Genomic DNA, 26,201 nt, shown 5'->3' on the forward strand with positions numbered 1-26,201 from the left:
TGTTGTTTTTTTTCTAAAAGTCACATGTCCCTTTAAGAAAAAGTATGGTTGAGATGAGGTTGAGACTTCTAGCAAAATGCTGAAATCTGCCAAACAAGTTACTGCACGGTACAATGAAAGCTATTTTCTTTAACGTGTGTAAAAAGCTATTTCTTTAGCTTTAGCGTGTGTAAATAGTTTAGGGGGGAGGGGGTTGGAGTAGCCGCAAAGGCACCTCCCTGAAATTAGTGTTTGCAGGTTGGGAAGTCTGAGAAGGTGAAAACAAGGAACAGATGTCTGCTATGATTAAATGCTACGCTGCATTTTCAGCACTGATCTCCAATAAATGTTCACAAATGTTATTAAGAAAAAGAAGCAGATGAAGGGCTTCGCTGTCATAATATCACTCGGTAAAATAAGGAATGTTTCTGTTCAAATACACCTCCTAGGACAGAAGTTCTAGTACAGCAAGCTGCACAGAAGGAAATTCCGCCCCATTAACATTTTTAATTGGACATTGACTTGCCTGCACTTCATTGGCTGCCGGAAGGAGTAGGAAACACCATTATTGTTTCCATGTTGCTAAGCGACAGCATTGGTTGCTGTCAGCACTGTGAGGAAAACTTCGGCTGTGCAAGGGTAGCAGCTCCAGGATGGCAGAGGAGATGGCTGGAGAGCAGGGCCCCCGCAGCACCTTCATCACATACATGGCTGAAGGGGACCAGCTTTACCACAAAGGGGAATACGATAAAGCTAAGGAGAGCTTCAGCAATGTAAGAGAACGTCTGCATGGGTATAGACTGCTATGGTAGTCCCTGCGAGTCTTCTATGCTTAGGGAATGCTGAGACTTGTAGTTTTACAAAAGATGGAGATATTTGTACTGAGTAGCATTAGTAGGAAGGGAAATACACAGGGGAATTAATCAAAATCTGGAGCAGCTGTGCACGGCAAGCAATCGGCTTCTCTCTTTCATTTTCAAATCTTAACTGAACAAACGGAAGAGAAAATCTGATTGGTTGCTCCAAATTTTGTCTGCTCCAGTTTTTAAAATTCCCCTCATTAGCTTCTAACAGCAGGCATCCCAACCTGAAAAAAATAATTTCAGGGAGGGAGAATGGGGGAAGAGCAGCTAATGCTTCCCTTGCTTCTGCTGGTTTTTGTTTTTTGTATTCTGACAGCTCCTGCTGTCAGAATAAAAAAAAAAACAACAAACAGCATGGGAATGAATAGCTAGATTGCTTTTGGCTATTTCAATTTGCAATAGCAGGCTGCCTATTGCACACGCCCAGTGCTGCTGTTGATCAGAGAACTTCAGATCCACCTCTGCTGATTGACAGTAGCAGAGGGCGGGTGCAATAGCCAGGATGCTATTGCAAATTGAAATAGCCAATAGCAATCTAGCTATTAATTTCAATACTGTCTGTTTTGTTTTTTTATTTCTTTACTTTGACGGCGGCCCCGATGTAAAAAAAAAAAAAAAAAGACCGCAGGGAAAGGTTTACTCTGCTAGATAGAGCAGAGTAAACCTTTCTGACAGGGATGCACTGATACCGATACTAGTACTGGTATCGGTGCAGATACCGAGTATTTGACCGAGTACTCGTACTCGCCCAAATGCTTGATGCGTAGCCCTATACCCGAACTTCCAGCGAGTCATTACACACTGCCCAGCTTCCTGATTGGCCGAGAAGCCAGCTCCATGTTATTCAGGAAGCCAGGCTGTGTGTAATGACTCACCACCTATCTTCCTGATTGGTCACGAAACTAGCAATAAGGAAGCCGAACGGCAAGTCATTACCCCCGGCTTCCTGATTGGCTAGAAAGCTGGCTTTATGCTCCCTCGTCATCTGGTGATGAGGGAACGTGGAGCCGACTTCCCGGCCAATCAGGGAGCGAGGCTAGGGTTGCCACCTTTTCTTCAAGCGAAACCCGAACACTCTAGCGACACGTGGACATATTTTTTTAGGAGAATTAGTTGTGGCTTATTCATATGTAAAAGGAACCACCCATTAATATGTAAATATCACAGTTGAGACTATTTTTAGTGGGGGGCCAGTAGCCCCCATCTTAATTTTGGTTGCTCCTGTCTACCTGACATTTTGTGTCCGGGTTCCTGGTGCCATGAAACCCGGACACAGCATTCAAAACCCGAACTGTCTGGGTGAATCCTGGACAGGTGGCAACCCTAAGCGAGGCGCCGTGTAATGACTTGCTGCCCAGCTTCCTGATTGGTCAGGAAGCCGGCTCCATGCTTTGGTGTGAACAGGGACTAAGAGCACAGAGTGCAGACACTTCTTGTCAAGAGTGAACTCTCTAGTGGCAGGAGTAGTGGTAGTGGATATTTTAATGCTTGTGTGTTCCTCCAGGGCAGGTTCACACCATTTTCCAGGGCAGGTTCACACCATTTTCCAGGCCAGATCTGGAGCGCAGTGCATTGCGTTTTGCCTGCTTTCCGGAGCTGCTTTTTTTTCTTTTAGCTTAAAATGGGTTTCCAGTTGCTTTCCATTGCGTTTGAATACATTTGTATGTGCTTTTGATGCGTTTCCATGCATTCCAGTGTATTCCAAACCAGACAAAATAAGTCATGCAGTATAATTCTGGTCTGTTCTGGACCGGACTGCACTGCTGTGAACAGAGGCCAGAAATAGCATAGGGATACATTAGCATGCACGTTGGGTCCGAAAACAATCTGATCTGGTCTGGAGTTGATCTGGTTGTGGTGTGAGTGGGCCCAAAGTCCCAATGGTTTCAGGTTCCTAAATAGGACAATTATCCAGGTAGGGTGATAGCAATCATTTGCCTGTGACCCATCTGTCCAGGTTTCCCTCTCTGACCCTGGAATCTTCTAGCAATCCTAAAAATTCAGACTTTCTACAGCATGTGCTACATCCAAATCTACCTTTAGCGGCTTGGAGGCTGGAAGTAAGGTCTTGTCTTGCCTGGATTACTCCTCTCCAGTCATTGAGTGTTTGTTGAATGCTAGAGCACCTACTAAATGTCACATGTTCTATAGTGTGGAGTAAGAAGTTCATAGACTTCACAAGCTCAAAATCACGATACATCTGAGATTGTATCCTAAGCGTAAAGTTTTTTATTGTTTTTGTAAGTGTTACTATTTTATACGCAGTAAATATTTTTTAACCCATACTGCTCAATGGAGAGCGCTTTCTTGTTTCTTTGAGCTTCAATGATTGAATGATAAAACGAGAAAAGAGAAAAACCATCAAAGCTATCGAGTGCATTAATCAGTGGTGATGGACTTGGGCGTGTTCGCTGCTCCACGTGCCGAGCTCGCCAGGAAGCTGACAGATTACAGCGCCAATCACAGGCACTGAGACATTTCCCGATCTCTGCAGCTGCGGACCGGGATAATGTCTCAGTACCTGTGATTGGCGCTGTCAGCTTCCTGTCGGGCTCGGCATGTGGAGCTGCGAACACGCCTGAGCCCATCACTATTAATCAGCCCTTAGAAGATATAGAAGGATCCCGGGAGCTAGGTCATCGGATGAGAGTGGAAAAGGGGAGAAACAAATGATTTGTGGTCTGTTTGCTCAGTTCAGTTAAAGGAGAACTATGAGGTGAGTGCTTTTCACTCACCTCATAGTTCTAGCCGACATGTAACAATTAAACTGCCACAGGTCGGCTCAGTAGATCGGGAAGTGAGCGAACACATACCGGCGTTCGCTCACTTCTCGATCCTGTGCTGGCAGAGAGCCGTGACAGGAGAGGGACTGTATTCCCCCCTCCCATGTCCGATCCTCCAGCGCTGACTGGCGGAACGGACGGGGGAGGGGGCGGGTACAGCTGGTTCTGCCTCTAGATAGGCAGAGCCAGCTGTCAATCACGCAGCTGGGTGGATCCAGACAGAATTGTCGGGATCCGTTCCGGCTGCGGCATCTGAGCTTTGTGTGGCGGGAGGACGCTGGTTTGTGTCCTCCCATTACCCTTAGGAGAACTATGGGGAAAAGCCCTAACCCCATAGTTCTCCTTTAAGATTTAACAATAAAAGAGAGAAGCTGATTGGTTGCCGTGCACAGCTGCTCCAGATTTTGTCTGCTCCAGTTTTGATAAATTCCCCTTAGAATGTTTTGAAGTGTCTTATCTCGTAATTATCGTATTTACTCATTTGAAAAACCAGTAGAAAGGAAAGTAATGGCGAAAAAAAACAATTCTGGGTTTTTCCAATCATTTTTCGCGTATAAATTCTAATGGTCAGCATAACTGGGAATGTGGCAGGAGTCTGTCCATTGTCTCAATACGTTCCAATGGAAGGTGTGCTTTCTCATCTCAGAAAGTTTGGAAGTAAACTAAGCAAACACTGGGTCCAAGCACATGATTATGGGAGTGAAATCATTGCTCCTCTTGTCCGACAGAAGCGACGCCTAAAGGTGCCCATACACCTTGCGATCATCAGGCGAAACTTTTCGTCCGATGATCGAACCGTCGTATGATTTTCATACGGTGGCCCCATCCTGCCCCGACTATCGCAAGGTTCAATCAGCGGTAGTTAAAAAAAACACCTGGACGAATTGAGGTAATCTACCGCAGGTATTTCCGTTTGCGCATGAGCGGTGTTAATCGTACGACTTTTGACGTACGGAAACGCCACCAACCTTGCGAAAATTGTACGATCGACTGAAGTTTTCGAACACGCAGGAAAGACAAAAGTGGGACGATTGTACAGTACTGGCGCTTGCACACTCCCCATACACCTTGCGATTGTCGTACCAAAAGTCGATCGCATACGATTATCGTACGATAAACGTAAGGTGTATGTGCACCTTTAGATTTAAGCGCCGGCTGTAGCAGAGGCAGGAGTTGCGAGGCAGAGCTGGTAAGAAGAGTTTAACTGGGGTGGGGGCAGCAGGCCCTTTACAAAGGCACTGTCACTTTGCCCTGCACAGACAAGCTGACAATGTCTTTTTAGGGGTCTGGTCACCAGCTAGCCACACAGAATGTCGCTGGTGTGTACTGATAGGTACAGTGCTGATTCCCTGATCCTAACATATCACACTGTTTACTCTTTTGTTAGAACTACTGTATATAGAAAGGTCACAAATGACATTTCACAAAGTTCTATTGGCATGGCATGATGCATTGAGGTTGTACCACATCATACCATGCTGCACTGAAAAAAATACTGAATGCAGCACGTTTTTCCAGCGCACGTCACCACCACCCACCACCATCACAATGCAGTAGTGTGAACGAAGCCAATATTAAACTAGGCAAATTGCTTTGTCTGCACATTGGTGCTGCACTGGAAAAAGCAACCAGTGCTGCCCTAAATCAAATCTCCACGATTTTCAAAATGTAACCCTTGCAGTGGGGCTACCACTGCAGTGTGGTAGCTCATTATTATTTTTTTTATTATGTGAACTCCAGTTCAGTCAGTAAAGCACCTTCAAGGGCTTTTTGCCCACTTTTATTCAAAAGAAAGTTCTAGGGATGCACCGATATTTCGGCTGCCGAAACGTATCGGCCAAAGTGCCATTTTTTTGGCCAAAATAGTAGTGCATGCGTTCTTTCTCTCCTACCCACTGGCTGCTGCTCTGTGCCCAGCGCGGAGGAGAGAAAGTGTCACAGACGGCCGAGCGCTGCGGGAGGTGAGCAGTCGATACATTTCCATTTCGGTGCACCTCTAGCTGTAACCCATAGCAACCCCTCAGATAACCGTTTATTCGAGTGCCAATTTGATACATTGGTGCTCTGGGTTACTGTAATGCACTGCAGTGAGAAAAAAATAGAGCGGGGCAATTTCTCCTGCCTCTGGACCTATTCATATTGAATCAGCTGCGATGACACATAATCAAGTGCATTGCTGCACATGTGTTACCAGAGCCCAGTATAGGGTTCAAACAGGGGACAGTCCCTCCAAATAATGGACAGATGCCTGCAATGATTAGGAGTCCTGAACTGGCCATCTAAATGGTATTCTGCACTTTCAGCGGTGATTAACTGTTTACAAACGTCAATAAGAAAATCAAGCGAGTGGATTGAAAAGAAGGTCTTCACTGTAAAATTATCACTCGGTAAAATAAGGGACGTTACTACAGAATTACAACACCTAGGACAGAAGTTCTACAGCAAGCACAGCATGAAACCCCGCCCCCATGAGCACTTTTCATTGGATTTCGACTTGCCTGCACAGCATTGGCTGAGTTGGAGATCTCGACGAGTTAGCGATTTCGACAGAACACCGGAAGACGCAACACCAGTCTTGTTTCCATGTTGCTAAGCGACAGCATAGGCTGCCAACAGTACTGTGAGGAAAACGTCGGCTGTGCAAGTGTAGCAGCTCCAGGATGGCAGAGGAGAAGGATGGAGAGCAGGGGCCCCGCAGCACCTTCATCACGTACATGGCTGAAGGGGACCAGCTTTACCACAAGTGGGAATACGGTAAAGCTAAGGAGAGCTTCAGCAATGTAAGAGAACGTCTGCATGGGTATAGACTGCTATGGTAGTCCCTGCGAGTCTTCTATGCTTAGGGAATGCTGAGACTTGTAGTTTTACAAAAGATGTAGACACTCATACTGAGTAGCATTAGTAGGAAGGGACGTGAACTTATGGGTTCTAACAGGGTGTTCATGTTGAAATGGAAATGTATATAGCCCAAATGATTTTGCTTTGGATAAAGTAGTAAAGGATTAAAACTCTTATTCGTTTTTTGTTTGTTTGTTTTCTCCCTGTGTCCTGCTGGGTTGATTTTTCTTCACTTCCTGTTTGGGAGGTGCAACAGGAAGTGAGAGGCAAACATCTCAAAGTGAGGGTAATTCCCCTCTTCATAATTGCATTTTCTGTCTTGTGAGAACGCAGGAGCTGTTTGATGGGGAAGTCAAGAGGTTTTTTTTCTCATTTATCCAGTGGGACTAACAGTATATGGCCAGCTTAACAAGTGTGTTTTCACTTCTAACCTCCCATGGTGTCTACTCACTCTTCACCCTATAGGTTATTTCTCTACACCTAGACTAAACAAACATATGTAAGGCTTGGATGCAGCTGCTCGGCCATGGAAACCCATTCCATGAAGCTCTCTACGCACCGTTGTTGTGCCAATCTGAAGGCCACACGAAGTTTGGAGGTCTGTAGCTATTGATTCTGCAGACAGTTGGCGTCTTCTGCGCACTATGCGCTTCAGCATGCGCTGACCCCGCTCTGTCATTTTACGTGGCCTACCACTTTGTGGCTGAGTTGCTGTTGTCCCCAGTTGCTTCCACTTTGTTATAATACCACTAACAGGTGACTGTGGAATATTTAGTAGCAAGGAAATTTCACGGAACACCTGAATCCAATGATTTGGAGGGGTGTCCCAATACTTTTGGCAATATAGTGTATGTTGTCCTAGATCAGGGGTAGCCAAACTACGGCCCTCCAGCTGTGGTGGAATTACACATCCCATGAGGCATTGCAAGATTATCACAGCCACAGACATGACTGGAGAGAGATGCATCATGGGATTTGTAGTTTCACCACAGCTGGAGGGCCGGAGTTTGGCTACCCCTGTCCTAGATTGTTCACTTCTGCCTTCTCCAAACTCTTCACCCTTTTGTGTATAACCCTGTATGTGTTTTTACCCCCACTTACCAAGTTTTTTGCCAGCTTTTTTTCACCCCCACCCCACTCATATCCACAACTTGCACTCCATCTCAACCCTGATCCTGAACGAGCACACATTTCCAGTGAATACATTACCCAGTAGGAAAGAACTGTTACTGCTCAGATAATAAATCATTACTTTTTTTTAGTAATGTATTATAAAATGCAGCTGTGTGTGTTAGCCAGGGGTGGACACATTAACATGGAATTCAGGAGCTAGCCTGTCCAATCCAGGAGCCAGCGGGATTTGTTTGTTTTTTTTAGGAGTCCGCTACTTTGACAGCAATAGAGAAAACCTCAAAGTTAGGCATCAGCTGAGCCATTATAGGCCTCATTCACACTGCTAAAGAGCAGGCCCGTACAGATCCGTGTGGCATGCATGGCCGTATCGGGCCACTCCTGGGAAGGAAAGGTGCTGCGTGTGCTTGTACGCAGCAGCCTGTTCTTCTCTATGGGAGTACGCGGCCAAATGCTCACCCGAGCTGCACATCCGTGCGGTTGTGATCCATCCTGTCTGCGTACATTCCATGAAGCTCTCTACGCACCGTTGTTGTGCCAATCTGAAGGCCACACGAAGTTTGGAGGTCTGTAGCTATTGATTCTGCAGACAGTTGGCGTCTTCTGCGCACTATGCGCTTCAGCATGCGCTGACCCCGCTCTGTCATTTTACGTGGCCTACCACTTTGTGGCTGAGTTGCTGTTGTCCCCAGTTGCTTCCACTTTGTTATAATACCACTAACAGGTGACTGTGGAATATTTAGTAGCAAGGAAATTTCACGGAACACCTGAATCCAATGATTTGGAGGGGTGTCCCAATACTTTTGGCAATATAGTGTATGTTGTCCTAGATCAGGGGTAGCCAAACTACGGCCCTCCAGCTGTGGTGGAATTACACATCCCATGAGGCATTGCAAGATTATCACAGCCACAGACATGACTGGAGAGAGATGCATCATGGGATTTGTAGTTTCACCACAGCTGGAGGGCCGGAGTTTGGCTACCCCTGTCCTAGATTGTTCACTTCTGCCTTCTCCAAACTCTTCACCCTTTTGTGTATAACCCTGTATGTGTTTTTACCCCCACTTACCAAGTTTTTTGCCAGCTTTTTTTCACCCCCACCCCACTCATATCCACAACTTGCACTCCATCTCAACCCTGATCCTGAACGAGCACACATTTCCAGTGAATACATTACCCAGTAGGAAAGAACTGTTACTGCTCAGATAATAAATCATTACTTTTTTTTAGTAATGTATTATAAAATGCAGCTGTGTGTGTTAGCCAGGGGTGGACACATTAACATGGAATTCAGGAGCTAGCCTGTCCAATCCAGGAGCCAGCGGGATTTGTTTGTTTTTTTTAGGAGTCCGCTACTTTGACAGCAATAGAGAAAACCTCAAAGTTAGGCATCAGCTGAGCCATTATAGGCCTCATTCACACTGCTAAAGAGCAGGCCCGTACAGATCCGTGTGGCATGCATGGCCGTATCGGGCCACTCCTGGGAAGGAAAGGTGCTGCGTGTGCTTGTACGCAGCAGCCTGTTCTTCTCTATGGGAGTACGCGGCCAAATGCTCACCCGAGCTGCACATCCGTGCGGTTGTGATCCATCCTGTCTGCGTACGAGTATGGACACCCGCACGGATGTGCAGCTCGGGTGAGCATACAGCCGCGTACTCCCATAGAGAGGAACAGGCTGCTGCGTACAATCACACGCAGCACCTGTCCTCCCCGGGAAGGGCCCGATACGGCCATGCACGCCGCACGGATCTGTACGTGCCAGCTCTTAGCAGTGTGAATGAGGCCTTAAGGGGCATTGGCTGCCTGGCTCCTGGGATTTATCTGGCCCTCTATTAACCCATATCAGCTAGTCATAAACCAGTTTAATGTACTTAGAATGACATCAGCTTCTCTGTAAGTATTTGTTATGTACGACAGTGCATTTTCTACCATGTTACTAAAAAGCATTTTATAATTGCAGGTATACAATCCTGTGTCAGACCTGAGTTTTTTTTCATGACACTTTTTTTTCTTCTTATAGGCTTTGGAGTTACAACCCACTGACAAACGCTGCCTGGTTGCACGATCCAAATGTTTCTTAAAACTTGGGGATCCAGAAGCAGCTTTAAAGGATGCGGAAACCTCTCTGCAAGATGACAGTGACTTTTTCAGGGTAACGTGGCAAACTGTATTCTCTGCTGATAGAAAGATATAGAACCCCTGTCAGTTTTTTATTACTGTCTTTGTCCCTGTCAGGGAGACTGACCCTCACTTGTAGTCCTGGGGGCACGCTCCACCACACTGAGACACTGGGTGCCATCAGGACTGTAAGTAAGGTCAAATCTCACAAATGGGGATCCATACAGCAGTGGAAGGCTAGGAGATAGTCTAACCCTTCTCCTCTTTAATATAGAGGTGTTTTTCATTCTCCCCAACAGGGACAGTTGGAGTAAGACCAGAAAAAGATGGCAACCGCATGAATCTATAACCAGCCTTTATAGCAGGGCGCACATGGGAAGGCTTACAACAATACAAAACACAAAAAGATCCCCAACGCACCTGCCAGCTAGCCTGCAACAAAACAAATTACCCTGTCAACAGTATGCATTAAAAACAGCGGTTTTAGTTGCACAAACTTTTGGCCAAAAATATGTAGAAGCCACACTGCACCCGTCAAGGCACCTCTGCAAAGTGTGGTCCTAACTCAATTTATTTGAGTCTCCAAGTGTGAGCATATTAATGAAGTTGATAAATTCAATGCAGGTGTGCCTGGGAGGCAGCCTACTCCTCCTCAAAAGGTGCAGGGACGCACTGGGGGCCCAGCAACCAAAAATGCCATCTTTTTCTAGTTTGACTATTTTTGATGTAGGGGCGCACTGGGGGTCCCAGCGTGCATTTTTGGTTGCAGGCCAGCTGGCAGGTGCGCTGGGGATCTTTTTGTATTTTGTACAGTTGGAGTAAGACTTTAACCACTTGAAGATCGGGGTGTCTACACCCCATTCCTGTCCAGGCCATTTTTCAGTATTCAGCGCTGCAGTACTTTGACATTTACTCAGTCTTGCAACGCTGTACTGAAATTATTGTTATATCAGTTTTTGGGGACATAGAGCTTTCTTTTGATGCGATATAATCACCACTGGGGTTTTTTTTGTTTTTTTTTTTACCATTTCAAAAGTTGCTAAATTGTTTAAAAATATAAAAAATGGGGTATTTGGTAAAATATCAAATATGAGATCACGTCGGGTAAATAGACACCAAACATGTCAAGCCTTAAAATTGTGCGCACCTGCAAAATCGCAAAAAAAACCACCACACCCAAAATTGGCCATAGGCGACGCTTTAAAAGCTTTTACCGCTCATCAGTTTAGTACGCCTGATATTAATGGCCCTAGAATTATTGCTCACAATCTGACGTACGCTGTGATATGTAACATGGGTGGCACAATGGGCGCAATCGTCGTTTTCGCACGTACACCCGACGCATGTTTGCGTGTGGGGGTGGGGGACTTAAAAAAAAAAATGTGTGTATTTTTTTTTAGTGTAATTTAAAGAGGCCCCCTATGTGATAGCCAATTTATGTGACAGGTCCTCTTTATGGAGACATCAGGGGTCCCCAAGACCCCTGATGTCAGCTAGGGACCACTAGAGAAGCTGATGAAGCAGAGATTTGCTTCACCAGCTTCTCCCCAGCTTCTGTAGCCGGGAATGACAGCTGAATGTGGAAGTGATGTAATATACAACACTTCCTGCATTCTGACGCCGGAGAGGAAATCGTAGGGAGATCGTGTACCGATCTCTGGTGACAGAGCCGCAGTGCCAGTCCCAGCCCGGGCCGGGCACAGTGGATTTCAGGACCAGCGGCGGGGCTGCACGCCTGCACAAAATATAAGCGATGGCACGTCTCTAGGGCGCTGGAATGCTTGTATTTGAACAGCCATCGCCGGCTGTTTACATTGAACAGCGTTCGCATGAGTGGGGGCGTGGAAGAACGTCTTAAAACGCCCATCCGCATCTACAAGGCTCTGGTCCAGCCGTTTAGGTATGGCCGCTGGTCGAGAGGTGGTTAAAGTGACACTCCGGACTCCCTCGCTGGAACGCACGGAGATGAGTCTATTACAGTGGCGCCTAATATTGTTAATCTGTGTGGAATTCACAATAAAATATATAAGTTCCTATGATAAAGTACTGTAACCAGATCCCTGTCTAGGTTAGTAAATGAGTTATAACTGGCTTATTGGTACAGAATAAGAGAACCCTTCAGGTGGAGAGTGGTGGTGTGGTAGATCACAGGCTTTGCAGGAAAAAAATAGAAAGAAATTTAGCCAGACGTTATCTGCGGTTTCCTTACTAAAAAAAAAAAGTGTGTGTCTGCATATCCCTGTCTAATATAGATTGCTCAACATGTAAACTGATCAGTTAATTTCCAAAGACTGCAAACTTACTCTGAGGCTAGACACCAATGGTTGTCTTTGTAATGTATCCAAGTATTAAGTTCTCTTATGTGAGCAGGCTCTGACATTGTTATATAACTCATCTATTTTCTCTCACTGGCAGGGCCTGTATCAGAAGGCAGAGGCTTTGTATGACATGGGAGACTTTGAGTTTGCCCTTGTTTTTTATCATAGAGGGAACAAACTACGTCCCGAACGTCAAGACTTTCGCCTAGGAATTCAGAAAGCGAAGGAGGCCATTGAAAACTCTGTTGGAAGTGAGTATGGATGAAAAAAATATATTGTGTACTTTCAAAAGGATGTGCAAGCCACGGCAGTACCATTATCTCATTGTCAACATTCATTTGCAGACTTACGTCAGTTTTTTTCAAACATTATGGACTAATAAAGTGTCATTCTGCTTTCTTAAGGGAGCAATGATATTAAATTTAGCCAGCAGGTGGCATTACTACGCTTTCAATCCTAGGGAACTCATTTTCCACCCTCCTCCACTGCATCTAAACGAAAAGGAAAGGGCTAAAGAAGTGTGTGCGTGCGCGTGCATTAAGGATGCACCAATACTGTTTTTTCGGTATCAAGTACAGGTAGCGATATTTCTTTTTCTGTACTCACCGATACCGGAAATCCCATTAAGGAAGCTAGGCGGCGTGTAAAGACTCACCACCCGGCTTCACAATTAGCAGGGAAGCCGTCTCCATGCTTCTCATCACTAGATGATGAGAAAGCATGAAGCTGGTTTTCTTGGCCAATCAGGAAGCCGGGCAGCGTGTAATGACTTGCTGCCCGGGTTTCTGATACTGGAAGGTCGGGTATCTGGCTAGGCATCAGAGCATTTGGGCGAGTAAGAGTTCTTGCCCAAATACTTGCCATTGGCATCAATACTGGTATCAGTGCATCCCTAAAATGTGTGTGTGTGTATGTGAGTATGTATATGTGTATATATATATATATAACACTGCACAGAGCTCCAGTGTTTCTGAGCACCAGAGGTAGTTAGAGATCTCAATGAGTTGGAGCTTTCGATAGAACACCGGATCCTGCAGCTTCCTCCGCCCACCTCAGCTGCCATAGGCTGGGAGGAAGACTGCAGAGCTGCTACTGGCTGGAAGGACAGCACGGGAGAAGCAGGACACCTGGGACATGGAGGATACATTGCTTTTTTCTGCATTACACCACTGGCCTCTGCACTCTGCATGGTTACTGATCACTGATCTCTGTGTCACACCACTGACCTGGCGGAGTTAAGGGCGGGGCACGGTAAGGGTTAGGTGGGGCGACTGGTGGCGAGTAACTCTTAAGGCCTGGCTAGTAGCTCAGGACTTGAAATTTTGAGCCCTGACTTAGGGCACACTACATTCAAAACTGAAATCTTGGAATGCATGCATGCATGTTAACTCTACCTGTTCCGTAGTTTAGCTTTTCATCTATGCACAAGTCCACTCCATTTGATGATCCTGGAATGCACCTGCTTGCGATGCTGAAACACACTCCTTGCTGTCTCTCCCATACAAATACTGTCCATACTGCCTTGGAAGTTTTCATGTGATTGGTAATACAGGAAGCAGAGACAAAGGACGTTAAACAGGAAGTACACTCCTGCTGCGCGTCCTACTGTTTCTGTATTCAGGTGTATGGTTATTCTGCATTGGATTATATGGAACGCAGATTAAGGTAAACTGAGTGAATATATTAACTTGTTACTATTTAACCCCTTCATGACTGAGCTAGTTTTCAGGTTCTGTTCATAAATGACTGACACATTTTTTACATTTTTGCTGTGTGGTTCTTCCACGTCAGTAATATACTTTCTTACTAAATGTACCCACACATATTATATATTGTTTTTTAGAGGACAGATAGGGCTATATAATTATATCACATATGTGTACCTAACCCCTCACTTAGTTTGAATAAAATAAAAAAAATGAGGAAAAAAACTAGAAGAAAACACTTTTTTCACAAGTTTTGATTATTATTATTTTTTTTTAGAATTTTTTTATATTAATTATAGTATAAAAAATATATTTATATATAATTTATATTTTCCTAATTTTGTTTTACACTTTATTTTAATTTTTTTACACTTTGTAAAAAAAATAAAAATAAAATAAAAAAACTTTTTTTTTTCTTGTCAGTTTATATCAAGCAATCACTATGACAGCTTGATAAATTAACTTTTTTATTTTATTTTTGGCTATTAGGCTGATCCAAACTTAGGAACAGCTAATAATAACCTTAGAGACTGATCCTGACTTTAGTCAGATTCAGATCTCACTAAAAGCTCTTTGATCGTGCCTAGACGATCAGAAATGATACATTTCACTAAAAGGATATTACATTGTATCCTTTCAGTGAAATGTATCTAAACATCGGGCTCTCGAGCTGTCAAAACAAATAGCAGAGAGGTGAGGTGAGTCACTGCTGCCTCTCTGCTATTTTGAGCTGTCAAATACGGGATCGCAAATTGCGATCCTCTATTTGCATGTAACGGCTTCATTCTTTCATTACTGAAAGGAAGAAGCTTTTACAAAAAGCTTAATTATTTCATTAATTAATGCCTCAATACTGAGACATTAATGAATGACTGTTAAATGCTGAGAATCAGCAAATACCGGCATTACAAAGCCTGATATAACTCGTCACGTACAGTGTACGTGGCCAGTCATATAGGCACAAAGTGACAAGACGTACACTGTACGTCTCCCGTCACGAAGGGGTTAATGGGTAGAACTTGTTGTTCACTAACAGAAACAGAAATTACAATTTTCATTGAACGCTGCTATTAACATGAGAAAGTATGATACAGAAATCTTTACAGTGAGCTTAATAAGAGAGACTTTAAAAGAGTATTGTCTGAAAAAGGTTTATAGACATTATTACAACACATTGCATTTTGTCTGTTACAGAGCAAGAAGGCTAAACAAAAAGCACCAGCAAAGGTCCCAAAAAAAGACCCTAAACAGCAAAAGAAAGCAGACCCTTCGAAAAGTCAAAAGACTACACGTCAGCTACTGGGGAAAATATACAATGATATGGAGTATCTGGAGACTCTACTAAAGGATGAAGGTTGTCACCAACTTATAATTTTATCAAAATGTCATGGAGGGGAAGTGGAGTAAAAGGCTTCCTCAGATTTTGTATATATTTTGTATATTAGGCTTGCTCTGGCAGTTTGTAATCATGCATCTGTTAATCTCCATGGTGCATATAAGTGTTAGCTGGACTGTCCATCCAAAGGTGATATTTCTTTATTGTTCATCAAGAGACTTAGAATCTAAGATGACTCCTGGCCGAATTTCCTCAATCATAGGAACAAAATTGCAGCAAGAACACTGCACATGTTTAATTGGTAGTTGGTATTGCTAACAAGTGATTATCGAAATCGACATTGGTCTGTGCTTGATGGGCTATTTGAGCTAGAATCGAACGAGGGTTCTTGGCAGCAATGAAAATTTCCAATCGAAAATCTATAGGTGCATGGCTAGTTTAAGTCTTCCAAGCTAACTCCTAGGCTAAAAGATATCATGGAGCAACCTGTCTCTAAAACCACTCCTGTTACCAGTCAGGCCTCCCTGAAAAGTCCTAAGACTGTCAAAACTTTCCCAGTACACTTACTGGGAAAGGTTCATTACTGGAACCTATTTTGTACAGTGTTTGCAAAACTCCTGACAGATTATTTAATCCTCCCAAACATTTGAATGAACAATATCCCATGAATGATGCGCTTACTTAGAAGTGGATAGTGGACTGTTCACATTGTGGCCCTAACCAATGCTTGCCTTACCAAAACACTGACTGTTGCTGTTGAGGATATTCCATGGCATGGAATATTCCAGTGTGTCAGCCAATTATTTATTTATCTATATTTTATATTAACTCCAGTTCAGTCAATAGCACCTTCAAGGGCTTTTTGCCCACTTTTATTCAAAAGAAAGTTTAAAACAACACATAGGTTACCCTTGCAGGATTTTTTTTCCAGTATTTCTCTATCACAAACCAAATGCTTATGAGCCTGCTGGACTGCAAGCATCTCATGGTAAAAGATGTGGTGTCAAGCCAGAATTTTAATGCTGAGGTAGTATCCCGTTAAGGTAGTATCTCTCCCTCTGCCCACTTTATGTCCTCCAAGCTCCCTCTGTCACCACACAAACTAACAGATCTCCATGTAGCTTGGGCACGACCCCTAAAGGGTCATTACCGTTGTTCCTCAAATGGAAAGATTTCAAGGTTCCTACTCAAACCTGTTCACCTTCCCAAAGCAAAAGAGGAATTTCCCCCATTATGGATCTCAGAGCACTGAATGTTTTCATTCTAGTTCAAAAATGTTGCATGGAATCCAACAGGTCAGTCATGGAATCCATTTTATCAGGGGGACTATTTGCCATCTGAGGACATCAAGTATGCATACTTGTATGTAAGAAAAACTGTACAGCGCTAAAAAAAAACCTCAGTGTAACAAGTGACTAACACAATTAAATGTATATTATCAAAAATGAATATAAAATAAATGTGTAAAAATAAATGTGTTAAAATGTAAATAGTGTTTAAATAAGAACCAGTTAAGGTATTCTAATATCATGAATTGTGAACTGACCCCTAATGTGGAATCTTTTAAAACGTCAGAAACAAGAAAAACTAGATGTATAGTAATACAATCAATACATCCACTACATGTGAAACAATGTAAAATTTGTGAAAGAAAAAGAATACCGTATTTTGCTCTCCATAAGGCGCACCGGACCATAGGACGCAGGGAGGTCCAATGCGCCTTATGAAGCACTGAACAGACCGGAGCTTCTGTCATAGCTTCTGTGGCAGAAGCTGTGACAGAAGCTGCAGTTAATGAACGCTGAGACTGGTGATCGCACAGAGCAGACGAAGAACGTCCGTTCTTTGTCTGCTCTATCTAGGGGCTCTATGGTCTCGATCGCCGCCGCTTGGTTTTAATACGAGTGATCTGATTAGATCACTCGTTTAAAAGCAGGGCTAAATGTACAAAAAACTACCCCCCGCGCCCGAAAACTGCATGTGTCGGACGATAGGGATTCGCTCCATAAGACGCACACACATTTCCCCCCGCTTTGTGGGGGGAAAAAAGTGCCTCTTATGGAGCGAAAAATACGGTACTTTAGAGTGATGAATACAAATGTACTTGAAATAGGTAATAATTAACTTAAACAAACGGCTGTGCACTAACCGCACTAGCTGATTGCCGGATTTCTTATGTCTACACGGCTTTGTAGATCAAAAATCAGTCAACAGTTTCCAGGTCTTTTTGGCTATTCAATCATTTGTTTCTGCCATAATGAAACAGTCTCGGACTGTTAAGAAATCCCACCAAAGAGCAATCATTCATAGATCAACCATTTCATTCCTCCGTTTTGTAGTCTCAGCAGCAAGACCATTTAAATGTTCCGGTCATATGAAAGAAAATAACGTTTAGGGATCCTTGTGATATAGTGAAGGGGTTTTATTTAAAAAATGGACAAGCAGACACTTACATTTAAAATTGCAGCGGCCGGCACGCACTAACTGCAAACAAGCTCCCGTCTCCTTGAGATGCCAGATCAATCTCAGCTAGCTGCAGGGCTGACGCTTCACTGACTTCTGGGGAAGTCCTCCTGGCCCCTGAATTCCCAGCGTCTGTTCCTATTTCCCAGCGTCAGACCTGCTGCTAGCTGAGATTAATCTGGCATCTCTTTAGCTAATCGCTTTTTGTTTGCCAGTGTCCAATTCCTCCTAAAGGCAGCATAATAACCCAGTCATCTCATTTAGCTGAACATTTGTTCCTTGATAAACATCAACAAAAATTCTTTTTAATGTATAGGTGGAATCTAGTGGGCTAGGTGAACCCCTATCGTTTTTAATGGCCACAGCAGATGTACATACCCAGGAAATGAAGCACGGAAGTCTCCACTGGTGGGTGATTTAACTCCCCAGCATCTAACAAAATATCAGTTTTGGGTGAACTGACCCTTTAAATCCTCACTAACACTTTGTTAAACACTGACCTTAGCATGCATTCTGCACAGTCTGTTTGTGTCATATATGCCCAGTCAACAAAGCATCAATAAGTAGTAATATGTACATCTATTATAGAGAACAAGCGACATGCATGCACAATAAGTCTACAGAAGCACCAGATATAGAAGGACTTGGCAGGCCCTGGATGCAGTGATAGAAGCTTGCTTGTATAAAATGTAAAATTGATAAATGTACCTTAATAATCAGTCATGGTTAACGTATATGTTTATTGGCATAGGCCTGGTGAAAGGAAACACACGTAGTGGGTTAAAGCTGCAAGACTTGATCCTGAATGCCATTACCTATCTGGATACACGTACAGAGTTCTGGAGGCAGCAAAAGCCTATCTATGCACGTGAGCGGGACCGCAGGATTATGCAACAGAAGTGGAACAAACAACGGGCTAAACCATCTGATCCCCATCAATACGCCCTCAAGAGCATGGAAGAGATAGACTTGTGTAAGTACATATGTATAATATCTAAAAAAATATATATTTCTAAAAAAAATGTAATTGCTTTATATTTGAAATTTGCCACCTACAAGTAGGCTTCTCTGGGTGTGCAGAGTGTCCAAACATAAACTGTCAAGTCACTACAAAGCTCTTCCTACTCTTTTACTGGTTACTTTTCTTGTTATATTTACAATCATCCACTGTCTATAAGTGCCTTTGCTGTTGTAAGACATGTTTGGTCTTTTGTCCCAACTGTGTACTAGCAGATATTACTACCACCGGTGTAAATCAAGGTCTGTGTTGGAAATGAAGGTTGACAATGGTATTTTGACCATATATAACTTACCATATTACTGATCTCTTCTAGTACTCTCCAAAGGAGATGCAGAGGGAAGCTATAAAAAGGCACGGCAAACCCTAAAGAAAATCCAAAGGTGGAATGATGACATGCCTAGTAAGCAGGAGCTAATTGGAAATCTACACAGTTGCATAGGGAATGCTCAAATGGACATGGGAGAAATGGAAGAGGCTCTAAAAAGTCATAAAAGGGATCTGGAGATGGCAAAACAATGGTATGTTCTACAATATAGGCATTGTTGAACAATATATTTTCAAGCAAAATTGTAATGCTGTATACCACCAAGAATTGCTCCGTATTCTTCATCACAACCAATGAATTCATGAACTAATATATTCATGAGAAATTCTTCTTTGTGGTTCCATGTGTTTTTCTTGAAAAGGAAAATTATCCTAATAAATAGAGTTCAAATGTATTTTTATTTTTTTGCTGAAATCAATTTTCTTTACAGTGACTTACCTGAAGCAAAATCACGAGCGCTGGATAATATAGGAAGAGTATATGCACGGATTGGGAATTTTAAGGAAGCTGTAAAAGTGTAAGTACTTGAAAAATAACGTATTAGAAACAAAAATGAGTGGAAGAGCACACAGGATTGGGATTCGGTGTGTCTATTGTATTTATTTATTTACAGGTATTTATAAAGTTCCGACAATTGACGCAGCGCTTGACATAGTGCACGTTCACCTCAGTTAGGACCTTATTACAGGGCTGGTATATGCAATCTTTGAATCGTTAAAGAATCTTCAAAACTTGCATTCTTTGTTAGCCAGTTGCCTGTAGCTTAGAAGATGTTCTGGCATTACCTGTCTTTATATGATGTGTATTAGATTTTGTATTGCAATGTACTGTACATTATGTGTAATGTATACAAATAATGTAACACAATCTTAACTACCGCCAAGTTATGATCAGTACAAATAACTTCCCATTTTGTTACTTTGGGGCATCACAAGAGCCCCTGAAACGCAGCTGTCTGCAGTATGCAAATCTGGTCTTTTGCAAAACGTGCACATTATTGCCCCAAGTGCCTGCCGCCCCGCAGTGCGGGGCTGCACCAGCCTACTGAGAGCCACCCTGCATTGCATTGTGGGATAAGGAGGAGGTTTTGATACAATAATGATCCAGGAAGTTATTTGCCTGAATCAGCACCTTGTGGTGCCTAATCTGCATTTTAGGGTTAGTTGTTGGGGGTCTTGGGGATGACCAGTTCGCTTTAAGGTGCTAGTTTTTCAAGGCCATTTCAATCAAACTTGTATTCTCAATATGTTCTAATATAGGTGGGAAGAGAAAATCCCACTGGCAACATCGAACCTGGAGAAGACATGGCTGTTTCATGAAATTGGGAGATGTTATTTAGAGCTGGAAATGTTAGAGGATGCAAGAAACTATGGGGTGAAATCTCAGGAGGAGGCAGATGAAGCTGGAGATGTCGAATGGCAGCTCAATGCCAGTGTCCTTGTGGCACAATCACATGGTAATCTCTAATTCTCTAATTTTCTTTATACTAATATGACAAATGCAAACCAGCACTTTTTGTTTTACAGAAGCTGCATTAGGCATCCTGGAGACTGAATCAGACACGATGCAGTTCCCTACAAAAATCAGAGTTTGGTATTTTCAACTACCCAAGCTGACGCAGGACTCTAAAAAAAATGCTATTTGTTATTTATATAGATTTAAATATTCCTTTCTAGAACATTTGGTATTTTAAGGCACACAGAAAAATGGTCACTTTTGTATATGGTTTTTTTTAGCTTAGTTGTCCCATTTGCTTTCACAGACTCTTGAACTGTCAACTGTGTCCAGCAGATTATGTTCAGATGTCACTTGTTGCCATGGCTAAAGCACATGTAATATTTCTCTACACCAGTTGACAATATTGAACAGTTATGTTTACAGTTACTAATTTTCAGTTTCCTGTATTACATTCATTTTCAGAGCTATAGAGTAATGTTTTTAAGTGAACCTGTGTTTGCTTTTGTGGCAGTAAACGACAGCCAGACCTATAGGCTGGGTTCACACCTAGGCGTATCGAATATGCGCGTTTGTCTCGTGTTTCGTGCCGAGCGTTTTTACAGCAATTTGCGGTAAAAATTGGTGCGACAAACGTGCGTTTCTGAGGTCAACCTGGCTGTATCCCAATGGATACGCGTGGCAAATACGCCCCAAAGAAGCTCCTGTACTTCTTTGGGCATAGGGCGTTTTGCAGCGCGTTCCTACGTGCTGTAAAACGCCCAGGTGGGAACCATGCCCATAGGCAATCATTGGTTTTCACATGTTGAGCGTTTTATCCTGACGCTATTACTTGCATTTTCAAATCTTCTGGGCTCTCATGTTGCATTTAGTCTCATACAGATCTGTCTGCAGTGTACCAGCTTTAAGTAAATACATTACAACAACTCTAGGCAAAAAGTTGACTTGATTAGTGAACTTCTAATACTGTCTGGAAAATGTTGCCACTTAATTTACCTCACCTGAGCTTTAATTTCACTTTGTTTCCCAAACTTGTCAGTCATGCACCACCTTCACAGCCATTGTAATGTCCAAGTACTCCTAACATTAACATGTGTTGCACTCGGCCACACTGCTTTAGTTGGATGTCACTGCATAGCATGGACTAGGGACTAACCTATTTCTGTGACATTCTAAATGCACTGCCTTCTCCAAAATGGCTTGTATATACCTGGTATACTTGGCCTATCATTTTAAATGTCCAAGCATTAGGCTTTTCCAGAACACTGGATCACAAGTAGCAATGTGAATTAAAGCAGACAGAGAGCATGCCTAGCCCTATGCAAATCTTTCATAAAGTCAGTATCTGCATAGGATCCTTATTGGATTTGCAGCATCACATTAGAGAGAAAAGCAGGCTCTGTAAAGATAAAGTGTGATACTGGTGGATCCTTGCTAACCATTACAGTTTTTTCCAGCACTAAGTTGAACGGTAACTTTTACAGTTTTTACAGGGTTTTTTTTTCTTGCTCATTTTTAGCAAAACTGAAGGACTACCAGTCTGCTATTTTCAACTTCGAAAAAGCATTAGAAAAAGCAAAGATTGTAAACAACATGGAGGCAGAGCAAGCCATCCTTACTGTGAGTAACCACTTCCTGGTTTGTACTTATTACAGATATAAACCACAAAACTGTTAGTGGAATAATTGCACTGACTTATACAGTATAAACCTTTTTTATAAAATCTAGAGAAAATGAAAATTGTCTATGGTGATAGTTCACCAAGAGAAACGTTATTTGCTCTCCTTTTCAATTTGCCACTCCATATTTCTCTATTGTCTATTGAGGGAAACGGCTTGATGGCAATTAAAGCTGAACTTAGAGCACAAAAAAATGTATTTACTTTTATTCCTCAATAGCCACTTTGTGTTCACCGAATGCCTTTTACAAATAAATATTACCGTATTTTTCCGTGTATAAGACGCTACTTTTTCATTAAAATGCTTACCTAAAAATAGAGGGGCGTCTTATACACGGGGGCCAAGAGGAGAACCGCGGTTGCGAAACTGGCGAAAGTGCCGATACCACTGCAAACTACCGTAGCCTCACGAGTGAAACTTCAGATTGCAGAGACAAGATAAGTTTTCCTACAATCATAAATCTTTTGTACCTGATGTCAGCTGTTGCTGGGGAGAGTGGCTCTGTAATCCGCTCTCCCGAGCGCCGGCTGACGTCAGGTACAAAAGATTTATGATTGGATGAAAACTGTTATCTTGTCTCTGTAATCCGATCATAAATCTTTTGTACCTGACGTCAGCCGGCGCTCGGGCGAGCGTGTAGCCAGTGCCCGGAGCTGTAATGTCGGCGCATAACGTGATTGAGGTAACTGTGATGCATTATACCATTTAAAATATTGATTTTGGAATTTTGGGTAAGAAAAGTTGGGGGCGTCTTATACATAGGGGCGTCTTATAGACGGAAAAATACGGTACCGTGTAAAAGTAGTGGTAAAATCATCACTATGCTGCACATAGCCTAAGCAGAGAATAGATCTGTGGGAGAGACCTAACAGGCCCACCTACTGCAGGCTGTCTGCATAAAACTACAGGAGGGGCAGATATAAGACCAATCACCCTGCACAAGGAGAGAGAGAGAACAGCAGTGACTGGTCTTAATACAGGTAGCTCCTGCACAGTGGCAACATTCCATACTGGATTACTGCACAGATCTGGAATAAATACAGAAAGGACATCAAGATTTAAGTAAGAATACACATGCTTCTTGTATTTAGACAATATTTGTTTATCCCAGAATTCAGCTTTAAGCAATATAGGGTTATACTGCTGCCTACAAGAGAAAAGGGCACTAGAAATCTGAAGCGCCCTGGAGGCTATAACCCCTTGCACCTCATACCTGCTCAGTTTTTCTTTTCCTTTTTGTTATATTTTTAACTTGAGTTGGCGGGATGGCTGCAGCATGTTGCAAATACATATTTAATTATGCCTTTCAAGCTAAGGTCTTCCTGTTTTTCGGGAGAACTTGAAGAATTTGCAGACAACTTCACTCTAGGCATCAGTTTTCCGGTGGAGCTGTATGCAAGTGCTGGGATTGATGGTATCTACATTTTAAAACAGTCCTTTTTGTTCAATTTCTATTTCAAAACATTGCATCGGGACATTCTCATGCCGTGGGACAAATCCTATCTTTTCTGGACAGGATGATTCAGTTACATCCTCAAACTAAATTTTCTCTGTCATGGTTGCCTCAGTTTTTGCCAATGTCTGAGAGCAAGTTTTTTTTTTTCTTCCCTTACGATGGAAGATTGTTAGGACAGACGCCAGTTCTTCTGTTGGAGAAGAGTTCTGGACCATCTGTCTGTTCAAGATTGTTTGTCTTAGGAGGACTCATCGCTTCCAATCAACATTCTGGAGTAGGGCTGCAACAACTAACCAATTAAATCGATTATAATTGATAATGAGAATCGTTGGCAATGATTCAATTAGTCAATTGATCAATTAGTTGCCAGCTCTCTGCTCCTCCGTTCTCCTCCCCGCTGGTGCTGGCTGTAGCGGGCTGTGTCCCTTTCAATCCCCGCTGCTCTCTCCCCCCCCTCGTATCGGCAGAGGCAGCAGGAACACAGACCACGGCAGCCAGCTCCAGCAGAGAGGAGAGGCCGCTGTCAATGACAATGTCCTCTTGCTAAAGGGTTACATATGTTGCTCCCTCTGTTAGGTCTTCCCTCAATCCGTGAGATCTAAATCTAGATTGTTGGTGTTACAGAAACCGCTATTTAAACCTATTTGATATCTCCTTGACAATAATAAGACATCTTTCACGTGGCCATCATTCTGGTCAATAGGATTTCTATGTTATCAGTGTGGTTCTGTAAAGAGCCTTCTTTGACCTCACATAGGAAAAGGCTGCTTTGAAACTAAGAACTTTTTACACTAGGTCCTCTCTCTTTTTTTGCTTTCATAAAGACAGTGTGTTACTTTCCCTGTGTCCAATGCCAGTTCTCCATTTCTACCCATTAGGGCAGCTGGGTTTACCTCTTGAAGTCTGCTTCCCTTTAGGCAGTAATATTCTCTGTTATTCTAAAAGAGTTTTTCTGGGCTCCAGATCAACTATTTCTAAGTGTATTCGTCAGGTTGTTGTTTAGGCCTATGAATTACGAGTTTCCCTTTCCCCTTTATGCCCATTCCTCTAGGGCAGTGTGTGCTTCCAGGATTTTTGCCATTAATTCTCTGTGTCTCACATCTGATTAGCTGAAGCCTAGTTTTCTATACATATGTTCCCTACGTTCTGTGGGGTCGATGTCTGTCTTGGCATATGCTAGCTTTGGTTAAAACGTTCTGCCAGCGGCTGCTTAGTGCTTTTGGTTTCCCTTTTGCCTTGGTTGGGGCTTGTTGGGCTGGTACACCTGGTTTGTTTTGGTGTTCCCGCCACTTTGTTTGGACTGCTTTTGGACTTTTTTTATTTTTGCTTATCACCATCAATCTGTGTCCCTCAATGAGCAATAGAACAAATATTGAGGGACACAGCTCACTCCCCTCATATGCTTTCTTTTTCTCTTGGACTGATTTGCTACAACTTAAAAGATGTGAGGTGGGAGGGTTATAGCCTCAAGTGGACTGGCCTTCAGTTTTCTTGTTCCTAGCATCCATTTCTCCTATATAATCCAACTTTGCTTTATTACCATCAAGTTGTGACCCTCAATGTACTTTGACAAAGGGGATTTACAGTAAGTGCAAAAATCCTATTATTTGTCCTCAGCAACCGGCCAGGTAATATGCCCTTTTTTTGAAGCTGCCCAAAAAAACAACACCTTTTGATATGACTGGCTTCTAGGCCCATCTCTTACTGTATAGTCATTTATTCCTTGTATGTATTCATAAGTAAGACAAGTCAGATAAGACATGTACGTAACAATATCCAGTTGACAAGGAAGTTAGCATCACGAAAACATTGTATATGAGTGATATTGTAGATTATGAGCTAAAACTGATTTTATTCTGAATTTAGTTATTTGTGGCTTAAATATTATTTTAGGTCTACTGACAATTTTATATAAGATATTAATTTATCAAAACATGTAACGGCATCACAGACAGCTGTCTTTGTAGTTCGCCTGCAGCCCAAAATGGTTAAAAGATTGTGTAGTTTTTAGGGATGCACCGATTCCGATACTAGTATCGATATCGGTGCCGATACCGAGTATTTGGGGCGAGTACTCCAAATGCTCCGATGCCTAGCCCGATACTTCCTGTATCAGGAAGTTGGGCAGCGCGTCACTACCCGCTGCCCGGTTTCCTGATGGGCCGGGAAGCGGCTCCATGCTCTCTCGTCACTTGTGACGAGAGAGCATGGAGCCCGGCTTCCATGATTGGCCAGCAAGATGGCTTTGGCTGGGTACCGGAGGAAGGCCGCTCCTGGCTGGAGAGGCCCCAGGGGTGACATGCTTGACATGCCGAGGTGAGAGGGGACAGACTTTCTTGTTAATCGGGAAGCTGGGTGGCGAGTCTTTACACGCCACCTGGCTTCCTGAATGGGACTTCCGGTAATTGGTGTCGGCGAGTACCAAATTTTTTTTATCTGTACTCGTACTCGGTATCCGTGCATCCGTAGTAGTTTTAAATATTTGTAAAGGCCACTGGTAGCTTATGCATGTCATTTTCTTTTTAGTTTACTGCTTTGAAAGACTTGGAATTGTAAAACATTTGTTTTATATCTTATGTTTAGGCCCTTGAAGATGTAAAAAGAGAAAGTAAAGAGCTATTGAATTCAGAACATAGTAACAAAGATGATTCTCATGGAGGTATGCCTGAAAATGTAATCTTTGGGTTGGAGATCAGAGACCACACTCCTTGCCACATCTCTTTCTGTTGA

The 26,201-nt window shown here is 43.0% G+C and overlaps 1 protein-coding gene across 1 annotated transcript; it reads left to right on the top strand.

The window, feature by feature from the left end:
* The first annotated feature begins 624 nt into the window (after positions 1-624).
* TTC25 (tetratricopeptide repeat domain 25) lies at positions 625-26,201 on the top strand. The gene is made up of 12 exons (XM_018563875.1): positions 625-752; positions 9,615-9,746; positions 12,128-12,281; positions 13,006-13,046; positions 13,976-13,986; positions 14,933-15,090; positions 18,287-18,508; positions 18,870-19,074; positions 19,312-19,398; positions 20,141-20,337; positions 21,856-21,956; positions 26,055-26,201. The coding sequence occupies exons 1-12, from the start codon at positions 633-635 to the stop codon at positions 26,199-26,201; spliced, it is 1,575 nt and encodes a 524-aa protein (XP_018419377.1). The 5' UTR covers positions 625-632.

Source organism: Nanorana parkeri, unplaced genomic scaffold (genome assembly GCF_000935625.1).
Source record: "Nanorana parkeri isolate BGI_ZX_2015 unplaced genomic scaffold, ASM93562v1 scaffold707, whole genome shotgun sequence".
Lineage (NCBI taxonomy): Eukaryota > Metazoa > Chordata > Amphibia > Anura > Dicroglossidae > Nanorana > Nanorana parkeri.

Excerpts from the sequence above, each read along its gene's own strand:
- TTC25 (XM_018563875.1), top strand. The coding sequence starts at position 633 with ATGGCAGAGGAGATGGCTGGAGAGCAGGGCCCCCGCAGCACCTTCATC. Across the intron at positions 753-9,614 it reads CTAAGGAGAGCTTCAGCAAT|GCTTTGGAGTTACAACCCAC; the intron begins GTAAGAGAACGT and ends TTCTTCTTATAG. Across the intron at positions 12,282-13,005 it reads CATTGAAAACTCTGTTGGAA|CACCAGAGGTAGTTAGAGAT; the intron begins GTGAGTATGGAT and ends AGTGTTTCTGAG.